The 22,400-nt window shown below is 47.0% G+C and overlaps 1 protein-coding gene across 1 annotated transcript in view; it reads left to right on the top strand.

Annotated features, from left to right (window-relative positions):
* Nucleotides 1–5,444: 5,444 nt before the first annotated feature.
* The window catches only part of XPNPEP1 (X-prolyl aminopeptidase 1), a 31,490-nt gene continuing 14,534 nt past the window's right edge, over nt 5,445–22,400 (top strand). Inside the window, exons 1-8 of the mRNA XM_069019983.1 lie at nt 5,445–5,477; nt 9,846–9,976; nt 15,857–15,920; nt 17,627–17,731; nt 18,004–18,096; nt 19,001–19,144; nt 19,509–19,604; nt 21,821–21,902. Coding sequence (XP_068876084.1) covers nt 9,860–9,976; nt 15,857–15,920; nt 17,627–17,731; nt 18,004–18,096; nt 19,001–19,144; nt 19,509–19,604; nt 21,821–21,902 — 701 coding nt within the window. The 5' untranslated portion in view covers nt 5,445–5,477; nt 9,846–9,859. The remainder of the gene's footprint in view (nt 5,478–9,845; nt 9,977–15,856; nt 15,921–17,626; nt 17,732–18,003; nt 18,097–19,000; nt 19,145–19,508; nt 19,605–21,820; nt 21,903–22,400) is intronic.

The following is a 22,400-nucleotide window of genomic DNA, read 5'->3' as shown; positions in this document are numbered from 1 at the left end:
CCAGGCAGAGAATGCAGCAAACATTTCGTTTTTGTCCGTGTTGTTAAAGGTTTACAAGCAAAGTCCTAACATCTGGTATTTAACTTAAAAGAGCAGACGTGGAATTACTCAGATATCTACCTGGCCTACTGCTGCCTCCCTTTCCTTTCCAAATGCGGCTGCTGGGAACCACCCAACCATGATCAACTTCCAGTGCTGGCCAGATAAATTGTCCTCCCAAGAAAAACGAAGATAAGATCTCTAGATAGGCTTGTTTCTTCTCTCCCTGGTATCTTTTCCCCCAAACACAACATTTGTTGTTGCAGTTTCTAGTTTCACTGTTTCCAAACATACAAAATTTATTTTAAACATGATCCAAGAGGACTCATGCCACATGTTTGAAACCTTCATTTAACTCAGAGCTGAGAGCTGAAAATATAAACAGTTTTTTGCTGTTCTCAGGCCCTTCCTTGTCTTGGCACATTACAGTGCTGCTGTTATATAGTACCAAAACGCCAGCATTAATTGTTAGGCAATTTTCTAGGGTGGGAATAGGAAAAAAACTGGACTAACAACACTTGCCATCCCCCACATGGACACAGGTGTGCCCCTGGGCTGGGAGGATGTGACCCTGCCCAGTCAGCACAGAGATGTGAGCATGGCCAAACTCACTGAGGGTTTTTCTGAGTAAAACAATTCTCAGGTGACAGTTTGCAGGACAGCCCCTGGAAACACAAATTCAAGAGGCTGGGTTATTGTCCAGGCAATCCCAGCGCTCCCACACGGATGGGAGGGACTGTTCAGTCATGTGTCCAACGTTGTAAAAATGTGTTTTGGACCCGTGTTGGCAGGGAGGAAGTGATCCCACACTTCACCTCCAACCTCCTGTGTGTCTCCTGCTGTGTTTCTCAGCTTGGAAATAGTGCTGAGACTGTGGCACTGTGGGGCCATGGCAATGGAAGAGCTCAGTGGTGCTGGTGGCACTGGCCTCTGTGTCGAGGAAGCGGGGCTGAGGGCACCCTCTCAGCTGTCTGGTGGCCAGGAGATGTCCCAAGCCACCGGCAGACACCACAGGCATCCCCTGTCCTTGGTGAGAGCTGTGTAGATGCTCAGCCCCCTGCTACAAATCCCCAGTTTCTAGTGCTCTTTGCCACAACGATCTGCATTACTTTGAGGGGAAAAAAAATAAAGTCTTGGGCACAGACTGGTTGCTGGGTTGCCTTCTGACACCACAGTCTCACCAAGGTGCCAAACAGCATCTGCCATGAAAAGCCTGTGGGACGCTCGAGGTGGGCAGGGGTCATTTTTGGAGATTAGATTGCAAAGCAGGAATCTAAATTTCACAGGTGCCCAAAAGAAGAAGGTGCAGGAAATGAAAGTTACAACCACAATAAAGGTATAATGGGTATAGGAGGGTTGATAAGATAAAGCAAGTTCTTTTAGAGCTTATTTCCTGGCCTTAATCACTTGATACAGATCAAAATTACAACAGTTAATGGCTCTGTCATTTGGTGAGGTTGGTCTCTGGGAATTTTGGTTGCTACTCTTCAGGTCTTTCTCCCTCACCCCTCTCTTTAGTTATCTGATGCAAAAGCGGCATTATAAGGACATAAAATATAGTCCAATTAGGACAATTTAATTCAAAGCAAAGTAGATTGAAGTGCTTCCATGAAAGATCTTTGCATCAGAATTTTCACCATTTTATTTGAGGTCAAACAACCACTTAGAAAGGACAGTTTCATCTCTTTAAACATTTCAGAACATATATCATAGACAGCTCTTCCTGATAAATTAATTATTAAAGATTTTACATTATCTACATTGGCAAGTTCATTAGGACCACTTCAAAGCTTCCCAGAGACTCAAAATGCCCAGGAAACAAGCATCAAACATTTTGGCTTAACCGGAAAGCTCACTCTGCTTTCTCCTATTTAACCTACAAGTCATATATTATTCAATGAAATAAATAGTGCTGCTTCCCCTGCTCATCCAAGCAAAGCCTTTAGCAGCAATCCACTGGCTCATTCAGCCTGGGAATGCACCAGCCATGGTGGTCTCAGCACCAGTCCCCCATGCAATCCAGACCTCCTCAGGGCTCATCCATGGGCTTAACACTGTTCCTGCTGGCTCAGGTGGTACTGGGATGCTTGCAGTGTTTAGACCCAGGTCCCTGCAGACAGACAGGACAGCAGTTCACCTGGCACAGTCACACCTCCACCTGTGACGTGGCTGTTTACTGCAGAGGACTTGTCACCAGCACAGGCAGGAGAAGTCTGCAAAATGCCTTGTGGTCTGAAAATATCTTTTCTTACAAGAGTATTACTCTTCTGGAATGAGGTTCTTATGCAGAATACCCACCAGTTTGCCATTATTAATTCTACCAGGAAAGAAAGAAAATTAAGTCTAAATTTTAGTGCTCAATGAGTCAGAACCAGTTAGAAGTCACCTCTGGGTACAGAAACCTTAACAATGTGGCTCTGCAATACCAGGCACTCAGTAACAACATAGAAACTCTTCCAGACATCAATATTTTCCCTTCTGTTTTCTGCTTCCTTTAGCACATTTTTAGGAGATGGGGAATGCAGACTTTTTTAAAATTTATTAAATAAAGAATTTGATGACAAAGACAGAATGGGGGCACATTTTGGCCACCCAACAATGCAGTAAGGTGTTTTTGAGTGGTGGCTTAATTCATTTTAAATTACATATAGACATCAATATCACATTGATAGTCTGTTCAAGGTGATGCTTGTTATTTCTGCCCTGAGCTGGGTCCAAAGTAGAGAAAGTGAATCAAATTCCATCCTCCTGGTTTGTTCTCCTCTCATTCTGGGGTTGTAGGATAGCTAAAGGAGGGAGGACAGACCTGCTTTCACACTGTAGTTGTTTTCCTTGGACTGGCTGTGGACAGACAGAATGGCATTTCTAGACCTGGAAGAATTAGGGCAAGTTCTATGAAAATGCTGAGCTTTCCAATGCTCTGTCCTCCCCCTGGTACACTGGGATCTACCAGCAGCTTGATTATTTCATGCTGTGCATGCTCCCCAGGTCACACTCCCACATAGGAGAAGTATTTTCTTTCCTCCCTGTATTTGATTGCCACTGCTCCCACAGTCCATCAGCTAGCCCAAAGTGATATAATAATGATTTGCTGGCAAAAAATAATCAAACAAAAAATTTCACTGGCACAGGCTGATTACCTTTTGTTTAGCCACTGTCCTAAATTCAAACAAACTGAAATTGCTGCAGAACAGGGGAGGAAAAGGCGTCCCCACTTGGAGAGCTGGAAAGGCACATGACAAACATTTGAAATGTTTCAGACTGATCCTTCCCCCTTCCCTGGGCTGGTGCACAGCTCCAGCAGGTGCAGCTTTCCACAACCCTCTATTAAGAGCCACAGCCAAATTCAAAATCTAACCCCAAATTATTATTATTACTATTATTATTGTGAGTCAGAGGAGGCTGAAAGGACCATTTCACAACCCTGATTGGATTCAGCTGCAGTTCACCATTGGCAAATGATCTCCATGATCATTGTGCCAATGTTGCGGTGCTTTTAAAATGTCCTGACACGTGCTTTAGTGTGAGCATCGCTGGATTCTGGCTGGTTTCCAAGAAATGAATCTTCTCAGCAAATATTCTGCAGGGTGAGCATAATGTGGTCTGTAACACAAATGCAAAACACGGCTGTAGTTTACCCTGAGGGGGACACTGATGTGTGATGATCTAAATGGGCCTTTAAGGCCCAGACTGTCCGGATTGTAGGAGTCCCTTGTGAGCAAGGCTGGAAAATAAAGTGAGAATAATCTGGAAACAGCAATTAGCTTCACCCAAGGAGGTTAATGAGGAAAGAAATTTTCCTGTTATAACAGTCCTGGTCACTAGACTCTCCCTCCCCTCTCACCTGTCCCTCCTCAGGGACGGTCTGCAATCCCAGCCCCATCCAATGACCCTTCCCAATGCTGGGATGCTGGTGGCAGGACAGACCTTTTATTCTCTTCCGTCGGATTACAAGTTTTGCTGTGCTGTGTTATACCCTAGATTGTATTCCAGAGATCTGCAATGTGGAGAACACCACAGTTGCTCACCAGGACTGACTGCAGAGGAGCTGGAATTGCTGAGCCCGGAGAATGGTCCGAAACAAAAAGCAGCCAGACCCGTTCCAGATGTGCACAGCAAAAGGTCACGGGGCAAGTTGCAATGAGGGAAATCTGCTTGGGTATCAGAAAGAAACCTTTTTTGCTCCAAGGTGGTCAGCAGTAGCACCAGCTGCTCAGGATGGCTGTGCTTCTCCTTCCTTGGAGATACTCAAACCCCAGCAGGACAGTCCCTACACAACATGCTCTAGCTTTGAAGCTGGCCTTGCTTTTAGCAGAGGGTTGGACTGGAGACCTCCAAAAACTCACTGCTGCAAGCAAACCCCTCTTGCTTGGACAGTTACAAAGCAGAATTTTTTCTTTTTTTGTAGCGTTTCTTGGTGGTGATCTTCTCATGGTCTGCATTTCTGTAACAGCCTCCTGTTTCTGGCAATAGGGCTCACTTATGGCCCACTCGTAAAAACCTGCCGAGGCATAGCAGGGTGGTGGAAGGTATTTTCATTACAGAACATACATGGCAAATAATCACATTTTCACAGAATCATGGAATAGTTTGGGTTGGAAAGGACCTTAAAGATCATCTAGTGTCAACCACGCACACTGGACCAGGTTGCTCAAAGTCCCATCCAGCCTGGCCTCGATTATTTCCCGGGTTGGGGCACGCTCAACTTCTCCGGGCAACCTGTTTCAGTGCCTCACCACCCGCACAGCACAGAATTTCTTCCAAATACCCAATTTCAGCCTGTCCCCCAGTGGGGTGCTGGGGAAGCAGGTGTGAGCCCCCACCCCCTCCGGCCCTGCCCCGGCTCCTTCTCCGCCGGCTCCGAGGCACCGCGGCCCGAGGCGGGCGGGGCGGGCGGGGCGCGCAGGGCGCGGAGCCGGGCGCACTCGCTGAGCGGCCTCAATGGCTTCTCCACGCTGGGTTTTTGAAGTTCAAGAGCGAAGCGGATCGCGGAGGCGAGCGCAGACCGAGGTGTGGGACAGGCGCTCCGCTCCGGTCCCTCCCCGCCGGCTGCAGCGCACTCGGGTGCCCCGGGCGCCACACCGCCTTCTCCTCATCCGGGACACGGAGCCCCGCGCCCTGTCCGGACACCGCCGGCGGGGACAGCGCCGGACGCCGGGCGGGAGGCGGTGCGGTCCCCGCAGGGCTCAGCCGGTGCCGGTGCCGATGCCCGGTGCCGATGCCCAGTACGCGATGCTCGGTGCCCGGTGCCGATGCCCAGTACGCGATGCTCGGTGCCCGGTGCCAGTGCCCAGTACGCGATGCTCGGTGCCCGGTGCGCGGTACCGGCCGCTCCAGGCCCCGCCCGCGCGCCCCGTGACGTCAGCCGTGACGCCGCGGGGCGGTGCTGGCGGCCCACGTGGGCGCTGACGTGGCGGCGGCGGGCGGGCCGGCGGCAGGTGAGGCGCGGCGAGCGGGGCAGCCCCGGGTGGGTGCCCCGAGCTGATGGCTGGGAGCGGATCCTGTGCCCGGGGCTCGGCCGAGGAGTCTCGGCCCGGCCTGGGCTCGGCTTTCCCTTCCGGCCGGTCCCCGACGGGTCTCCAGGCCCAGCCCGGGCACCCAGGCCCTGCAGGGGATCCAGCACTGACAGCCGGGCCCAGACGGGGTGGCCAGGCCCAGGCGGCTCCGTCCTCCCTGTGGAGGGCTGGGGGAGGTTTTTGGCCCAGGTGGGCAGGACCATCTCACTTACGAGGAGATACAGTGAGAGCTGGGCCTGTTTGGTCTGGAGAAAACTGAGAGGGGATCTCATCAATGCATATAAGTATTTTAAAGGCGGGTGCAAGAGGATGATACCAGGCCCTTTTTGGTGGTGCCCAACGACAGGATGAGGAACAATGGTCATAAACTAAAACACAAGAAGTTCCACCTCGACGTGAGGAAGAACTTCTTTACGTTGAGGGTAGCAGAGCACTGAACAGGCTGCCCAGGGATGCCTTGGTGTCTCCTTCCCTGGAGACATTCAAAACCCACCTGGGTGTGTTCCTGTGTCACCTGCTCCAGGTGACCCTGCTTTGGCAGGGGGTTGGACTGGACCAGAGGTCCTTTCCAACCCTAACAATTCTGCCATTCTGTTTGGTGAATTTGGGGTGCTGCAGATAATGTGGAGAGGGGACAAGCAATGGGTCTTGTGCCTTAGTGTGTGGTTGCTTGGGCAGTGAGTGCTTGGGCTGCCCTGTGTGCAGCCAGTCCAGGCCAGAGAGGTCTGGCTTTGAGGTGGGGCTGCTGGCTCCTGACTATGCAAGCTACTGTGCTTATTTTGAGCAAGAGTATTCATCAAAGAGAAAGTGGAGAGGAAATTATCACAAGGATGAGCATATCTGAAGAAAGCATGACATAAACACTCAGGGTGGTCTGATACAGCAGCCACAGGCAGACTCAGCTGTAGCCAGACCTGGCCTTGCCTCCCTTCCCCACTGTGGCACTGACACACACCCTGATCCAGTGGGCCTGGTGGCCCTGGCCATCGCTGGCGCCTGTGCTGCAGCAGCCCATCACTATGTGTGCATGTGGGAGGCAGGAGGACGTGTCTGGTTCCTCTGGCAGCATTTTCGTGGTTGCTCTTTGTCCCACGTGTCTGATGGAGATGCTGTCCAGGCAGGATCTAGTCTGGGCTCTTGGAGAACTGCCTCCTGCAGTCTGGGTGAGGTGTAGATAATATATGTCTAGACAGTGACAGATTTTGGGATCCAGCTCTGACTCTCGTCATGCTACAGTGATACTTTGCATGTTACTCCTGCTCTGCCTTAATTTCCCCATCCATGAAATGAGTGGCCTCTGACAGAATGACTGAGAAAACAAATTGGCATAAACCAGCACACACTTGCAAGATTTAATCATAAATCTTGACCAGCAAATGCCTGGCCCTTGACGTTCCCTGTTCCCTCATGGTTCACCCTCAATGGGTCTCTAATCTTAACACCAAGAACATAGTGTTAATGCATTTTCAGCTTATTGCTAGGGGATGAGAATGTTTTATGGGAGGGCAAAGTTTGTTGGCCACTTCAGTTTTGCCCTTTGCTTTCTCAGGCACAGTGGAGCTTATGAAGGCCGAGCAAAGAGCTGGATGGTATTTTGTGTGAGCAGAGACAAGTGGCATCCAGACGTGGGGAACTGCAGAGACAGGTAACAAGGGAGCATGATACCTTTGAAAAAGATAGGGCAGGAAATGGGACTGGTTCTTGTATTGCTACAGCCACTGCCTTAATTTCAGCTGTGTTTGGTTTTAATCACTGGACTGATTAAATAGTGATAGAAATAATGACAGAGAAACTGTTTTAACTTTGTAGAGGCTTGTAATTAAGATTTATAGGGGTGACCAGAGTAAATGGCTACCAACTATCTCTGAGAAAACAGCTTCTATTTCTCTGGAAACTGAAGACAATTTTTATTGTAAAACTTGTGGAGGATATTTTGAAAGCCATTTCTTATAATGTGGGGGTTATCCAAAATAGAAGCCCTTAAATGGGTTTTGTTGCTAATCTACCTTAGTTGTGTTTTTAATATTGCAAGCAAATCTTTCAACAGTGAGAGTACTTTTTAAATTTTTTTTTTTGTCCTTGAGAGAATCTCATCTTGCTAAGAAAACCATGGCTTGTCAGCAAGGAGCTTTATTAAAAGGCAAAGCCTTGTCATGCCCTGCCTATTTATATGAGACTTTTAGACTCCTGGAGACAAAGCACAGTCCAAGAAAGGAAGCTGTGTCCTTATGAGTTTGTAGAAAGAGATTCTTTTCTGCTGGCTAGTCGCTATGTCGTTGCTCTCTCTCCTTTGTGCTTCACTCTATCTGAACATAAATCAGTAGCAATGTTATAGAGTGTTACAGCAGCTCTCTGTGGAGGACAAACAGAAACAATCACAGTATTATAAAGCTCAGGGTAGCCTGCAAACACTGTATAAACCAATGAAATTTGTCCTGGAAATAAGTCTGAGGTGTAATCCCCAGCAAAGGGACAAGTTACCAATTTGAGGATATAGTGTATGGTGCCTTTTGAGCTTGATTTGTTTATTGTGGTCTGGGTTTTAAAAGACAGTGTACCTGTGGGCTGAGTCAATCTCACACAAGTCTGGTGTGCTTTAAACTTCCTATGATGAGACAGGTGAATGGTGGTCTTGGGTTTTTTACACCTGAATGCATCAGATCTTGGTTCAGTTCCTGACTTGGTCACAGCACTGCTGCGTGACCTTGGTCAAATCATATCTTGTGAAAGGGAGGCAGCTTTTCTGCCTTCCTGTTTAGATGGCAAACATCACAGGGCAGGGACTGTGCCTTATTGTCTTTTGCCATAAGACCGTAATGTCATGTGGGACTCCTGGTAGCTACTGAGGTGTAAATAGAATAAGTGCCTGGATAAGCAAAAAATGTTTGAGACTTGCATGCTGTTTGCTTCTCCCATCTATGACCTGTTTGTAGACATGGCTGTGAAATGAGCTGTGAAATTAACTGGTCAGAATGAAATACTTCATAGCATGGCCTTCAAGCAGCACATCACCTACCCACCTTGCCCTGGAAAGCGACAGGATTAAAGTTATAAGAGTTCTTAAAACTGTGAAAGGAGTGGGAGAAAACCGGGAAGGGGATTATCCCACATTGGGTACGCTTTGGAGATGGGAGTGAAGAAAAAGATGGAGAACTTCTGAAAAGGTTCAGGCTTCTTGATTTTCATAGTTTTTCTGGCCAGGCATCCTCTGCAGCCAGCACGTGCCTCCCACTGCAGCCGTCTCTTGTGCCAGCACAGAAGCAGGGCCTGGTGCATCACTGTGCCGGGTGCTCACAGCGGGCACTGGCTGGTGAGGGTTTTGGGGGAGCACATTGAGAGGCTGGTGTTCACTGCAGTGCCAGGCATATCCATTGCAGAAACACAGCCAGGGAGGTTGACTCGCCTATGCCCTTGTTTTGCCCTCTGATCTGCTGTGTGCTATCCAGGCAGTGCCCCACCCCTGCCTGACACCAGCTGAGATCTGCAGAGAATTTGCCAAAGGTTTTTAGAGAACATTCCCATAAGCATCCTCAGTTGTCCTCTGGCAGTCACTTGGGCTCAATGGGCTGTTCCTCCTGTTACAGTTGTGTTCTTCCTAGGTGAACTAGCATGCAGCCCTGAGGTAAATGTGGCCAGTGAATGCATCCCTCTGAATGTCCTTGGGAGCAGATTTCTTTTGTCTGAGTTCATTCAGTCACCAGGTCACCATGAAACTCTCAGCTACAGTAAAACTTCTAAAAATTGCATTTTTAATTGGTCCATTTCTGAGTTCCTGACGTGCATGTCTTCCTCTCCCAGCAGCCTGTGCTCCTGTGGTGTATAAGCCACACCATCTGTGGCCCTAGAGAGAAAAGACTGAAAGTTTCTCTCAGTGCACTTCACAGGTGGGGCTGGTTCTGATCTGTGGGTACTTGGGACCATTCATATCCCATTCCAAGACCTTTCCTGGCTGTCATAGGATATGTCTGAGGTGCTTTGGTTCCTGCTGCTGTCCACATGCAAAAAGGGGTTGACCAGTATGTTAAGCTTACATGTGTCACTACAGGGAATGCCATCCATCATCGGGTGGGAAAGATCCTCTCCAGGACAGGCCAGCTTTGATTCTCTGGCCTTAACCTGATTTCTTTTTCTCAAGGAATATGAATGAAGGGACAAGATAGGTCTGACAGGGATGATGTTGGCACAGTTGTCCTCAAGGGGAGTTTCCAGTGGGGATAGCCTCCTCCAGCCTGTGCATGTGAGTGACCTGGGATGGCTAGAGAAACACTGAAGTTTCATGCTTTGTTTTAGTTGCAGGTAGGAAGATGAGTCCAAAAATTACAACAGAGCTGCTGAAGCAACTGCGGCAGGTGATGAAGAATCCCAAGTATGTCCAGGAGCCTGTCCAAGCCTACATAGTGCCCTCTGGAGATGCCCACCAGGTATGGATGGATGCATTATGGGAATGGTCACGCTTTCCTTCCCTGCAAAAAATAAAAGCCAGGTGTAACTAAAATCATCCTTTGTTCACTCGCTTTAATGGTGCTAGCATAAAATTCTGGGTAACCTGAGAAATATCAGATTGGAAAACATTTCTGGGGTCTGTTCGGGAGACTGAGGTTTTTATCTTCTTGTAACAAATCAAAGTGGATATTCCACCAACAGCTTTTCATCAGATTGTCTTCAGGGAGCTTACACTGCACAAAAGGGATCTTGCCAGCAAGTGCCCATGCTGGCTATTGGGAAGATGGGGTTTACTCAGGGTGGAACAGGCCTTATCTGGGCTTTACTTTCCCCAGTAGCACCTCCTGATCAATACATACTCTCAAGCAAGGTAGCAAAGGTTTAGTTGCAGAGCGTTCTCTTTGCTTCATTCATTTCTTGGTGGAATTCGTTGCCTTATGCTAGACCCTTTCAGATCCCACAAGGAGGGGTCTTTGGAGGGGCAGGGAAGGAACAGGCCACAGTGACACTTCCCTTTCCATGCTGCTCTGCATCATGTTCTATGCACCAAAGACAGGAGGGAAGTCTGGCCCCAGGGTGGTAACCCATGACAGTAATAGTGCTGCTTCCACTGTTAAGAATTTTGTAGTCCGTGACATAAATTTTAAATTGCTCAACTGCCTTTTACCTCCCCTGCTTGCTCATGTGCATATTTCACTCTTCTATTCACTCTGTTAGGAGACCCAAGAACTGCTGAGGGTTTTTTCCTCCTCAGCCATTTTCAGGAAACAAAAGACCTGAAGCTTTACTGGCTCACACCCAAAGCTCCCTTTTACCCCAGGGTGCACAAGAGCAAAATGCAACTGAATCAGAACCTTTGCCCTTGACTTGGCACTGGGGTGAGCTGGGTCCAGACTTGCCTATGCCCTGGGACCATATGTGCAGCATCGTGTTTCCTCATAGGGAGGTCCAAACTTGGGCAGGTAGGGGGAAGGCGTTTTCTGCAGCTGCTATTGTCTGCTGCATTCCTGCCTCAAGCTGCCTCTGTCCATATATAACTCTGGTTTCATTTCACTAGACATTAAATGCTGTCATGTGAGTTGAAGAATGTGACCCTCAGGACTTCTGAGTTTTTCTGTTGCTTTCTTTTCCTTGACAGAGTGCAGTTAAGCAGAGAACCCCATGTTGCTATTTCCTGCCAGGCGAGTTGGTCAGGTTTCTCTGCAGAGGGAATCTATCTGAATGGAAATGATTACTAAAAACTGCCGATTCTGGTGCCTCCTGAATAGCTGGTGCAGGATTTTTTTCTGTGAGGGCTGGGAATTGAGGCAGTTTCTGCCAATGACAGAAATCTGTTGATCCCAGAACAGCCTTACTGATTCCAGGTAAATTGTGATGACCTGTGATTTGAAAACTTCTCCATGTTCCACTCAAGGGTTTGTTTCCTGTGTGCAAACAAGAACTTTACAGCCCTGCAGTCAGATTTTGCTCTTAGGCAGCTCCCTCCATGACTCAGAATGATTATAGCCAAGCATTTGGTGGCCTAAGCCATTTCCTTCCCACAGCCCAAACAAGCTATGTATTGCTGTCCTTGCTTCTCTCGGCTATTCCTGAGGCTGTCCTGGCATCCACATCACAGAACTTGTCAACAAATAGGGCTTTCCATCCTGTGGTGTTGACACAGGGTTTAGATTGGGGAAAGCTTTATTTGTTTCTGGGTTGCAAAGGAACCCCTGGATTGGACTGATGCTGATATACCCTGATGCTGCAACTTGCTGACTAATTTCTCTTTGTAACACTGGGAATGTTGATGAGCTGTGATTTCTGTGATGCTTTTTATATTGGTTTTCCTGCAATTTCCTAGATTATCATACTGCCAGGAGTCTTGCTACCAGTTGTATCCTTTGCTTTCCATGTTTAGTTGTATAAGAAACTGAAAGACTTGCAGAGCTTCTCAAACACAGCTGGCTCTGACTCAGGCTTAACCAAGGCTGCCTTGGATTTGTGGCTCTTGCACTCAGCCTTGGATGTTGGCTGGCTGCTTTAATCTTTGAAATTTTTGATGCTGGTGATAAGAAGTCAGAGAAACAGACTCTTTCCTTGGGGACCTGGGTGGTCCAGAGGCTGATGAGAAAGGAGGACAGTCCCAGCCAAAAGTGGAATGAAGCCCAAAGAGTCTCACTTCTTTTCAGGCATGCTGGATGTCTACAGGTGCCCAAGGATCATGAAGGGATGAAAAGCCATGTTTTTGGGAATGAGGTACCTAAGCCCTTTGTGGTTTGGTTAAAAATGTCTGTCAGAGGGATGTTGCAGTGGTAAAAAGCAGGATCCATTTTTATGTTGAGTCAGTGTGTGTTTACATTGAATCTGGAGTTTGTCCATACGGGACTATTCAGAGATTGGAAGAGCTGCTTCTTAATGGGAGTGAATGATGTTGGGATTAGAGCTTGGGTTTGGAGCCAGGCACAGCTTAACTGTGGCTGGCTTCACCCTCCAGGCCTTGACTCAAAACAAATTTGGTCAGGTTTGGCTGGTTTGCCACATGAAGAAAGCACCTGTCCAGCTTAGGGCCCCGTGTTTGGCTTGGCAGAGGTGCTGTCTTCTGCTCAGGGCTGGCTCCTCTAACACACACTTGTGCTGAGCTGAGGAATCAGCCGAATTATAAAGCAGGAGGTGGCTTGTGCACAGGTTGCTCTGACCTGTTCCAGATCTTACCAATGCAGTTAGGTTTCTGGCAGTGAATACCTCCCTCTCTCCAGGTACACAGCAATGTTTGTTCTTTAATGACACCAGTGTTGTGCCTCTAAGGGTAGCCAGATGCAATTTGCATTGCTGATCTTGGTTGACATTAGGCTAGAATGAGCTTCAACATGTTTACAGCACAACCATGCAGGCTCTGGGGATAAGCAGCACTGATTTTTTGGGGGTTCTTCCTGGCTTAGCTGAGGGGTTTTTGTGATGTAGCCCCCAGTTTTGTCTGTGTGACTGACAGGTGTGGTGAAAGGACTGAGGAAGGCCAGGTTGAAGGCTGTCAGAGCTGCAAGACAAGCCCCAGGGAAATACCTTGTTCTCACTGTGCTGTGCTTTGTGTGGCATACACAGGTGTTCCCCATGTAATTTTAGCTTGTGCAAAACATGGGGTCATCTTTGCACAGTGGGGGTTCCTGCATGGAACAGAACAGGTGCGCGTGCAAGAATTCAGACTGACAGATGAATGAACTGTCTTTCCCTCCAGATCCCTGATACTCCCTTTTAAAGCCCTTCTGCCTCATTGTAAACTCTTAAAACACTCCCTGGATTTGTCTGTGAATGGGACAGCATGAGGTATGTCCACGCAGTCAAGGTCTTCGCTAATTTGGGTCAGCTTTTACCAGATCTAAAACTGATACACTTCTTTTCCTTTTGTATTTTTTAAAAATTGTTTTCATCCATTTCACTGTTCTGTGGTATTAACCCATGCTATGAAAGTGAGGTTGCTTGTCTGCACAAGCAAACTAGTCTGTAGTCTCTGCTGTGTTGGTCAAGAGAAATGGAAAAGAAATCGCTGGTCTGATTTGAGATGCACTTAAGTGATGTGATCCTTGATGGGAAATTTCCAGTATCTCCTTCAGGCACTGGACCCTGGGAGATGGTGTCCCACCTTCGAGCCGGGAAGTGTAGGGGAGGGGAGTCATAGCAGTCTAGGAAATGTTGGAATGAGGAATCCTCAGGTACAGCATCGCTCTTGCCTTTGTGTTCTCTCCTGCTGCTCTGAGACAGGCAGTGGGTGATGCCTTAACAGGACTCCTAGAAACAGAGACTAGACAGGAGTAAGGAAATAAAAGTAGGTATTTATTTGAAAGGCCTTCAAAGGTACACCCTGGGGAGCCTGAAGCTATTCTCAAAATGGACCCCAAGATGGACAACAAGTCACGAGTTCTTCACCCTTTTATAGGTTTGTTTCATTTGCATATCAGGGTTAATTCTCCAATTAAAGCTTCAGTTTTCCTCTCAGCTTACCCCCGCTTTAGAGGCTCTTTGGTTTATACTTTTGGCCTAGGACAGTCTTGGTGTCCTTGGAAAGCAGACCCAGAGAGGCTTTGTTATGTCTACCTAGCATGAGAGAGTAGAAATTAACAGGCTACAAGAAACTTTTAGAGTTACACACTAAGCATTGTAGAATTTGAAAAATATAAAAGTTAAAACCTGTTCCCTCAACAACTTTGTCCTCTCTGTCTGCTGATGCCTTTGTCATTATTGGTGACAATGTGCTGTGTGGGGCTGAGGGATCCACTCCATCAGCTAGAGCTGTGCTGAGGGCAGTCCTCCCTTCCCAAGGTGGGTATCCCAGCCTCCGTCCTCCCTACAGCTGCTGAGCATGTCACAGCCCTGTGGGGCTGGACAAGAAAGGGCACAGGAAACTGACTGGGTCATAGAGGAGGGCATGCATGGTCTCCATATCCCCCCTCCTTTCTGCCAGCTTTCACTAGTGTTTGGATAAAATAGAGGATTTCTTTGGACCGTATACCAGAAATCTTCCTTGGCAATTGGGAGCAAAACCCACTCAACGAGATCCTCTTTTGGGCTGTGAGATTTGCTGTCCCAAGGTTCAGCTTCAAAATGTTAGTGGGGAATGGTTGGTTGGCTTCTCCCAGGAAGGGAGAGACATGGCCGTTGCGGAAGGGATTTGATCATGGCATGATTTGGAGCAGAAATAAAGGGTTGGTCCCAGGTGCTGTAATTTGTGCTGCTCACTCCCTCGCTCCTGTGCTTTGAACCCTCTGTCTTCTTTAGAACAGTGAAGAGTAACAGACTTGAAGGGAGTATTTTTTAACAATCAGGTGATTCTATCACAGTAGAGACTAAAACCACCTGAGAATCAGGCTGTGATTTCTTAGCTCAGTTCCTAAGATGCTTCTTTTGCCCCAGCACAGCTGGGTGCAGAGACACTTTATGGGCAGAGAAACAGACTTGTTTTTCAGACCATTTGTAAGGTACAAATCCAGGGGTTTTGCAGCTCACACGTCAGTGCTGTCAGCCTGGATTAAGCTGATTTGCTGATTTGCACTAGTTCATTAACAGGCCTACTCAGCAGTTCTGACCTACAAACTTGCGAGAATGGAATCCCATAAAAAAGGCATGTGGGCCATGTGGAGGTACAGTTGTTCTTTTAGTTTTGGCAGTTCCTGTTAATATCAGGTGTCTGTGCATTCTCAGGCTCTTCTACAACATTCTGAAAAGATGTGTCCAGAAGCACAGGTTTGGGATGAAGATGGACTAATAGCCTTTGATTCCCTCTCATCCATCAAACCATGGTCTGGTGGTTTTTGCTGTAGTCTGATTTTGAGTAGGCAAGGAAGAAGTGAGAGGATCAGTATCTATTTATGAGAGGTCCCAAGGGTTAAATTTTTTACAGTCTTACCGCCTTGATGATTTTCTTTCAATGTCACAATTGCAGAAAAAAAAGTCTTAAAGGAATTCTTATAAATGCCAGTGACGGGGCTTTACTGGAGATAGTGAATTTTACAGATTTTAGGTGCTGATTACTCTGGTCTCCGAGATCAGGGGGTGCTTCTGGTTTCCCTTCCCTTCACATTGCAGACCTGATTTATTTGTTGCCCAAAGGGGAGGCTGAGTGTGAAATAAACGTCTGCAAACCCTGAAGCACTTCAGTGTTTACAGATATTTGTGGGAGAAAAGTGCTGCAGCTTAAAAAAACCCCACCAGTTGAACATAAATACAGTATAATCACAGTGGAGTAGAGCCCAGGAATTTTTAACTCATTTTGTTCTCTCTGTGGTGTCCTTTAGGAGAAAAAGCTTATCAAAGTATTTGTCATCAGCTGATTGGTTTTTTTTTCCCTGCTGCTATAAATAATTGCTGCCTCTTTTGTTTTCTAGAGCGAGTACATTGCACCCTGTGATTGCAGAAGGGCATTCATCTCTGGATTTGATGGCTCTGCAGGTACCTTTCCAGAACTTGGGTTCTTGCATAATTCTCCTCTAAAGAAACAGCTCCATTCATGGCATAGAGGCAGGATGGAAAAGAAAATCTATCCAGCTTGTTTGGACTGTTTTATTCCCATTTCAGCATCTGCAGAATTGTGTCTTGGCTATCCACTGGAATTATGTAATATCAGCAGAATAACAAGTTTTCAGAAAATGTTCAACCCCTAAATGAACCTCTCGTAAAGTAAAATCCTGTTAACTCTTTAATGTGGTGCTTGTAACCTGCGGTCATTTCTTTTGATGTGCAGCCAGTATGAACAGATTTTTACGTTGCCCGTTGGGGCTGGGTGAGTAGTGGATGGACTTTAGCTGGCCTTTCTGTTTAAACAGAGCCAGGGCCAGAAACTCTGCATTTGGAAAATGCACTGTGGAAAAGTTTGCTTATCTTGCCGAGACAGGATGTTTTCTTGGCTGTAGGATGGGTCTGTGTTTCAAGAGACCTAGTTTTTACCCTAGCTGTACCCTAAGCTGTGCAAATTACTCTGCTCTGTGGTTGTTGGAAAGTCACTTTAGTCTACTGAAGTTTTTTTCCCCTCTAATTGTATATCAGTTTAATAAATACTGGTACCTCTGTTTGGAGGGTCTATTCATCAGTTCCTATGAGCTCTGGGACCTCATTTGAAAGGTGATAAATCCAGGGCTGTGGGCTGCTGTTAATGGCTCACATGAATCCTGTATTAATTTTGCCCCTTCTGTGTGTCTTCTTCATAACCTTCCTCTCTAATTTGTGCCCTTGTTATGTACTTGGAAGGTCTGTTCCCAGCCTAATGCTCAGCAAATCAGTGAGGTTTCACACAGGGACTAACCTTGTGTTTCTTGCTTCATCTTTTCAGGCTGAAGCAACTTAAAATGGGGTTGGTGTTGGGAGAATTTGGTAGAAGACATAATAATTGGAAACTCTGCTCTGCTAATCTGGGCATCAGTTTTTGGTGACAGAGAGTATGGTCAAGATGCAGACTCCAAAGACCTGGATTCACTTTCAGTTTGTGCCATGGTTTGTTTTGTTTTATATTGTCAAGGGCAAGGCAGCTTGAGTGCCTTGCTGGGGTGTCACTGCTCCTCAGCTGTCTGCTTGCATCCCTCCATCTGGAGTCAGTGGAATGGGACAGACAATGAAACCAGCAGAAGTTTATATTAATGTTTCCTGTTCAGCCATCTCTGCTAGAGCTGTAACATTTGGGAAAGGGGTGCAGCTGTCAGCTGGGAGTGACACCCATGTCTGCAGGCTGGTATCAGCCGATTCTTGTGGGTGGCCAGAGCCCAGGCTTCCTCCCCAAAAGAGTTTGGGATGGAGTTCAGGGATGTACAGTATGTGTCTTACTGTGACAAGAGCCAAGTGGAGACCACAGTCTCTGTTACAGAATGTTTGGAAAGACCCATTTACCTAGTTCCACTGTCTGGCTGAGATTTGCTTAAGTTGAGTTCATCTGAGGCAATTCATTAAGGTGCATCTGTGTGCATACTGTCTCCAACAGGATTTAGAAGGTCACAGTGCAGGGGCAACAGTGAATGTCTCCACTGAAACAGGAATAGCTTTTGAACAGTGATCAGAGGTGCCTTTTAGGGAATTGGGGTGAATTTCAAACACTGTCCCTGCTCTCTGTGTCTCTGCGTGGTGGCAGCCCAGCCTGAATCACCCCTCCTTTCTGCCTCCCTGCCTAGGTACTGCCATAGTCACTGAGCAGCACGCAGCCATGTGGACTGATGGACGCTACTTCCTGCAAGCTGCACATCAAATGGATAACAACTGGACACTCATGAAAATGGGTATGCAGGAACCTGGGATACTGCTCCACTGATCAGTGGAGAACAGTCCCTTCACACATGTACATCTTGAGCTCTAGGGATATATCCGATCATGCAGGGACTTAGGGACATCTTGGATACACTGCTTCTGCTTTAGTGTCCTGTGAAGACTCTTGTCTGTGGGTCTAAACATTCATTAGTAGATATATCTGATGCCTTAGCTTGGACTTTTTGCATAGTGTTGGAATGTTTCAATGTGACTACTTTGAACTTTTTCTTTTAAATCCTTGAAGGTCTGAAAGATACACCAACTCAGGAGGATTGGCTAGTGAGTGTCCTCCCAGAAGGCTCGAAGGTGGGAGTGGACCCTTTCATTATTCCAGCGGGTTGGTTTTACTCTATGTTTATAACTCTGGGTTGCGCAACTAGATTTTGCTTCCTTGCTTCTCTGGCTGAGCTGTTGTGTGGTGATGTGCAGCTAACCATGTTTCAGATGTAGTGGTGGTTAAACTGTTACGCAAAACAGGTTAGATTTTGGTTTAGCTATGTATCACAAGAGTTCCACAGCAGTACATTGACTCCAAAACACGAGGGATGAAACTTGCTTTCTAGGCTTGCAGTGACTTTACCTGAAAAGCACAATCCTGATCACCAATTTTTGTCGGTGCTTTGGCTTGTTATGGGCACTTCAGTACAAGGGTGCTGAATGCCTTGGCCAGCATGTGAGCAAGAGCACCCAGGCAAATTTCATGCTGCTACTCCTGCCTGGTGGTCTTGGGATCTCTGCAGTGTTCCCTGTAGGAAGCACAGGGAGAGGTATCATTTATATCAGAGTATCCATCTATTCATGCTTCAAATCATGAGGCCCAGTGCAAAGGTCACTGGAGGCTAGGGGAGATATTTGCTTGTTCAGATGGACTAAGAACCTGTCTAATGGCTGTGTGGAAACAACTCTCATCTTGTCTAGCTTAGATCTAGCATGATTCTGCACTGGGGGAGAGGACACCCTTAGGGCAGCTTCTGCCATGGCTTCTTCCAGAGACTTCTGTCTCCCAGCTGGAGCAGTTCTTCTTCAGCTCAAGGATGAGGCTACAGGACTGTGAGGTTCTGTACCTGCCACTGGCTGTTGTGGCGTGTTTGTGGAACTGTAACTGCGGTAAAAGAAAAGTAATTTTGCCCTCTTTTTTGAGGGAATGGGAATAAAGTGGGGCTGGAAGGAAAGGAGAAGACTGATTCTTGAGTTTGACCTCTGTGAACATATGTTTTTGAACATGTGTGTGTTCCTTAAAGACCAGTGGAAGAGAATGTCCAAAGTCTTGAGAAGTGCTGGCCACGACCTTGTGCCTGTCAAAGAAAACCTGATTGATACAATCTGGACAGATTGTCCTCAACGCCCCTGCAAGCCTCTCATCACGCTTGACCTGAGTTACACAGGTGAGAAGCTTAACTCCCAATAGACATGGGTTGTTCCTATTGCCCTATCCCCTTTCACTTTTCTCTTAACAAGGAGAGAGAAAAACAGTACTGCAGCACAATGTGGTCTCTGTGAATAGGTCAAGAAGGTGATCAAACCTTAGCTAATGAGCCCTCTATCCTCAAAACTTCAAATAACCATTTGCTAGAAGTTAGGTAACTTCAGAACAAATCCATGGGCATCTAGAGGGCAGCTCCTTTGAGATATAGTTCATATCAGTTACTAGAAAGGAGTGAGGAGCACAAGCACAGTATGTTGGTCTGTATTTACTTCATTATCCCCTGCAAAGTTAGGCACTGTAGCTTTTCCTGTTGTGTTTTGCAGGGGTCAGCTGGAGAGACAAAATTGTAGCCCTCCGTTCAAAAATGGCTGAGAGGAAAGTCATGTGGTTTGTGGTAACGGCCTTGGATGAAGTAGCATGTAAGTCTTTGCATCTCCTTTCTCAGTTCTTTCTACAAAATAAATGTTCTTCCTGCCTTGGAAAGGAAGAGCCATGCCAGGGTGAGAAGGCACTTATGACAGCATGTTCGTTAGACATCAGTTAACGTCTTATCAAGTACAGTGGTGGTAACAGGTCACAAACAGCAAGCCTGTATTTCTGCACAGTGCCTCGTTACACCAGTGCAGCTCCTGAGTACATTTTTGGCCCAGGAAATGTAGCAAACCACCACCTTTGTAAAACAGCCCAGGCAAAGGGAGAGGAAGGTCACGTATAAAGCCTGAGGCAGCGTGATGGAAAAAAAAGAAGACCTGTGAGATTTTCTGGCTGTAAAATATCCTGATGCTGCCTCACCCATTGGAAAGATGGAGACTGTTTTCTGCTGTGCAGTCTGGGCTATAAACAAAGCAGTGCAACATGTGGCTTTGTATACATAAGGCAAGGGTGGGGTTCACCGCATTCACAGTAATCTTCCTAATTGTCACAACTTCTTAAGTCAGTCTCTACCTCTCCTGTGTTCAGCCAATGCTTTGGTTAAAACAAGTATGTCACGGCTCAACTTGTTTTTCCAGATCATTTCAACCCAGGGTCTCACCAGAGTCCCCTCTGTGTTTGGGGCCCCAGGATGGCTGGGTCTCCACACGCTGGCTCCCAGCCCAGTGTGTAGGAAAGGAGAATAGCCAGAAACAGCAGTGGTTTCCCCAGGACTGCTGTTCCTAGTACTGTGTGTCCTTTTTGCAGAAATCACCAGTGCATGGACTGGTGTAGGGAGAGTGTAACACTGGCAGGGTGTGAGTGCTGCTCATGCCTGTGCCCCGTGTCTGATCTGGAAAGGTAGAAATGGAGGTGGTGTTTTCCTCACTCCAGCACTGCCAGCACAATGTCCCTGGCACTGGCTGAAGCCAGATTGATGAGGTCTGTGGGCTCTCCTGGATCTGGGACACTGAGCAAAGAGCTTGTTTTGTGAAAGAAGTACTTCTGAGAGTGGTGAATATGACTCCTCCCTGGGGAGGCCTGCATGAGCAGAGATTGTATGTCTCACCTTTTCAGGAGCATCTCCAATTAAATTAATGATAAATTGGTGCCCTGAGGTGGTTTCAGATTAAATGTCTCCAGCAAAGTGAAGCTTGGTTATGAATCAAGAGTGTTAAGATGAACCAGAGAAGGTCATGAGACAAGCTCATTTTCGAGTGCCTGGTTGATTTCTTATCCTAAAGGGGGAAGGGGAGAAGTTGTGTTTTAATTTTATCTAATTCAATTCACTGTAATAAACTCCAGACAAGTTTCTGGGGACAGAAAAAGAGCCACAAAGGAGATTGTTGCCTTCTTACTGCATTGGGAATTGACTGAGTGAGGAAGTTTGTACCCATGCAGTAAAAAGTTCTTTGTGGCTCTTTCCTGCATTCAAGTGACCTACTCATTCCCTGGGGAGAATTAAGCTCTATTTTTACTTTCATGGCAGAATTTGCAGTTCGATGAATACAGTGCTGGGTTGTAATTTAGGACATGTTGGTTCTTTTCCCAGCTGTCCTGCTGGCTGGCCTTATTGGCTTGAGTAACTCATTTCAGCTAATTGGATACCCTGGAGTTTTTATTTGACCCTAAAATCAGAATTTTAGAGATGCTGAACATCTACTTCCCCTCTTGACTTTGTCTGGAGTTGTGTTGGATAAAATCTTTGTGAAAAATAGCGAAGACTGTACAGTCTGAATCTGAGATATTGGAGATGCCCAAATGAGAGGCCTTTTTGGGGTATTTTAGTCTTGCCAGTTGTGTCTTCCTTTTACCTCAAATGTCAAAAGGATTGGAATGAAATGATAGTTTGTAACCTTGAAGGTTTCTGGCTGTTAAGAAGTGAGCTTTTATTGCGTTGCACAGACCAGAAAGGGCAGACACTACTTTTTGTACCCGTGTCCTTGTCTTTCCTTGCTGTACCTGCTTTTTTCCAAGCCAGCCCTCCTTTAGAAGTTAAACACGAGGGAGTGTTCATACTGTGGTTGTGGTGCCATCTCCTGGCAAAAATTTAGGATTGCCGGGAATACAGCAGGCTGTGGGACAGCTGGGTGGGAGCTGGACCCACGGCCTGCACCCGTGACATCTCATTGCTTGCCTGTGTTTTTGTGAGATTATTTTTGGCTTTCTCTAATGTTGCAGAAGATGAACCAGGACTGTGATTCTTGGTGTTCTTATTTTTCAGGGCTTTTCAACCTTCGAGGCTCTGATGTTGAGTACAATCCAGTGTTTTTCGCATACGCTGTCATAGGAATGAACACAATCAGGTGCTTGTATTCCCTTCTTCTGTTCCCCAAGACACATTTTTCTTGGGGAGAGCTGTTCTAGCAAAGTATTTGTCTTTTCAAAATGCCTACGCTTGGGTACTTCAGTGTCATTTCTGAGCACTTTTGTCTTCAACATTAGTTACTCTCCTTCCCTGATCAGAGCTAGAGAGGCAGCCAAGAGCTCTGCTGCACTCCTCAGCATCTTGGCTGACTTGCTGGGTGACCCTGGGCATGATGGCTGAGCCCTCTGTCTGTCACCCTGAGGTAATGTGTAGGGCCTGTGGAGCTCTGGGTGAAATGTGGGTAAGAGCTGAGCCTGGCCTGGACATTAGAAACTTTAGGGAAAAGTCTAATTGCTGAGTGGCTTCAAAACTGCAGGGACTGTGCAGGAAAGTTTCAGGGCTGGCTTATGACAGAAGGCTTCTTTCCTGCCCCATATATTGAGCCTCAGCAAGCACAGTTCTTTTAGATGCATTTGTAAGCTGCTGCCTAGATCCA

Source organism: Aphelocoma coerulescens, chromosome 6 (assembly GCF_041296385.1).
Source record: "Aphelocoma coerulescens isolate FSJ_1873_10779 chromosome 6, UR_Acoe_1.0, whole genome shotgun sequence".
NCBI lineage: Eukaryota > Metazoa > Chordata > Aves > Passeriformes > Corvidae > Aphelocoma > Aphelocoma coerulescens.
This window is presented reverse-complemented; position numbering and strand designations above follow the sequence as displayed.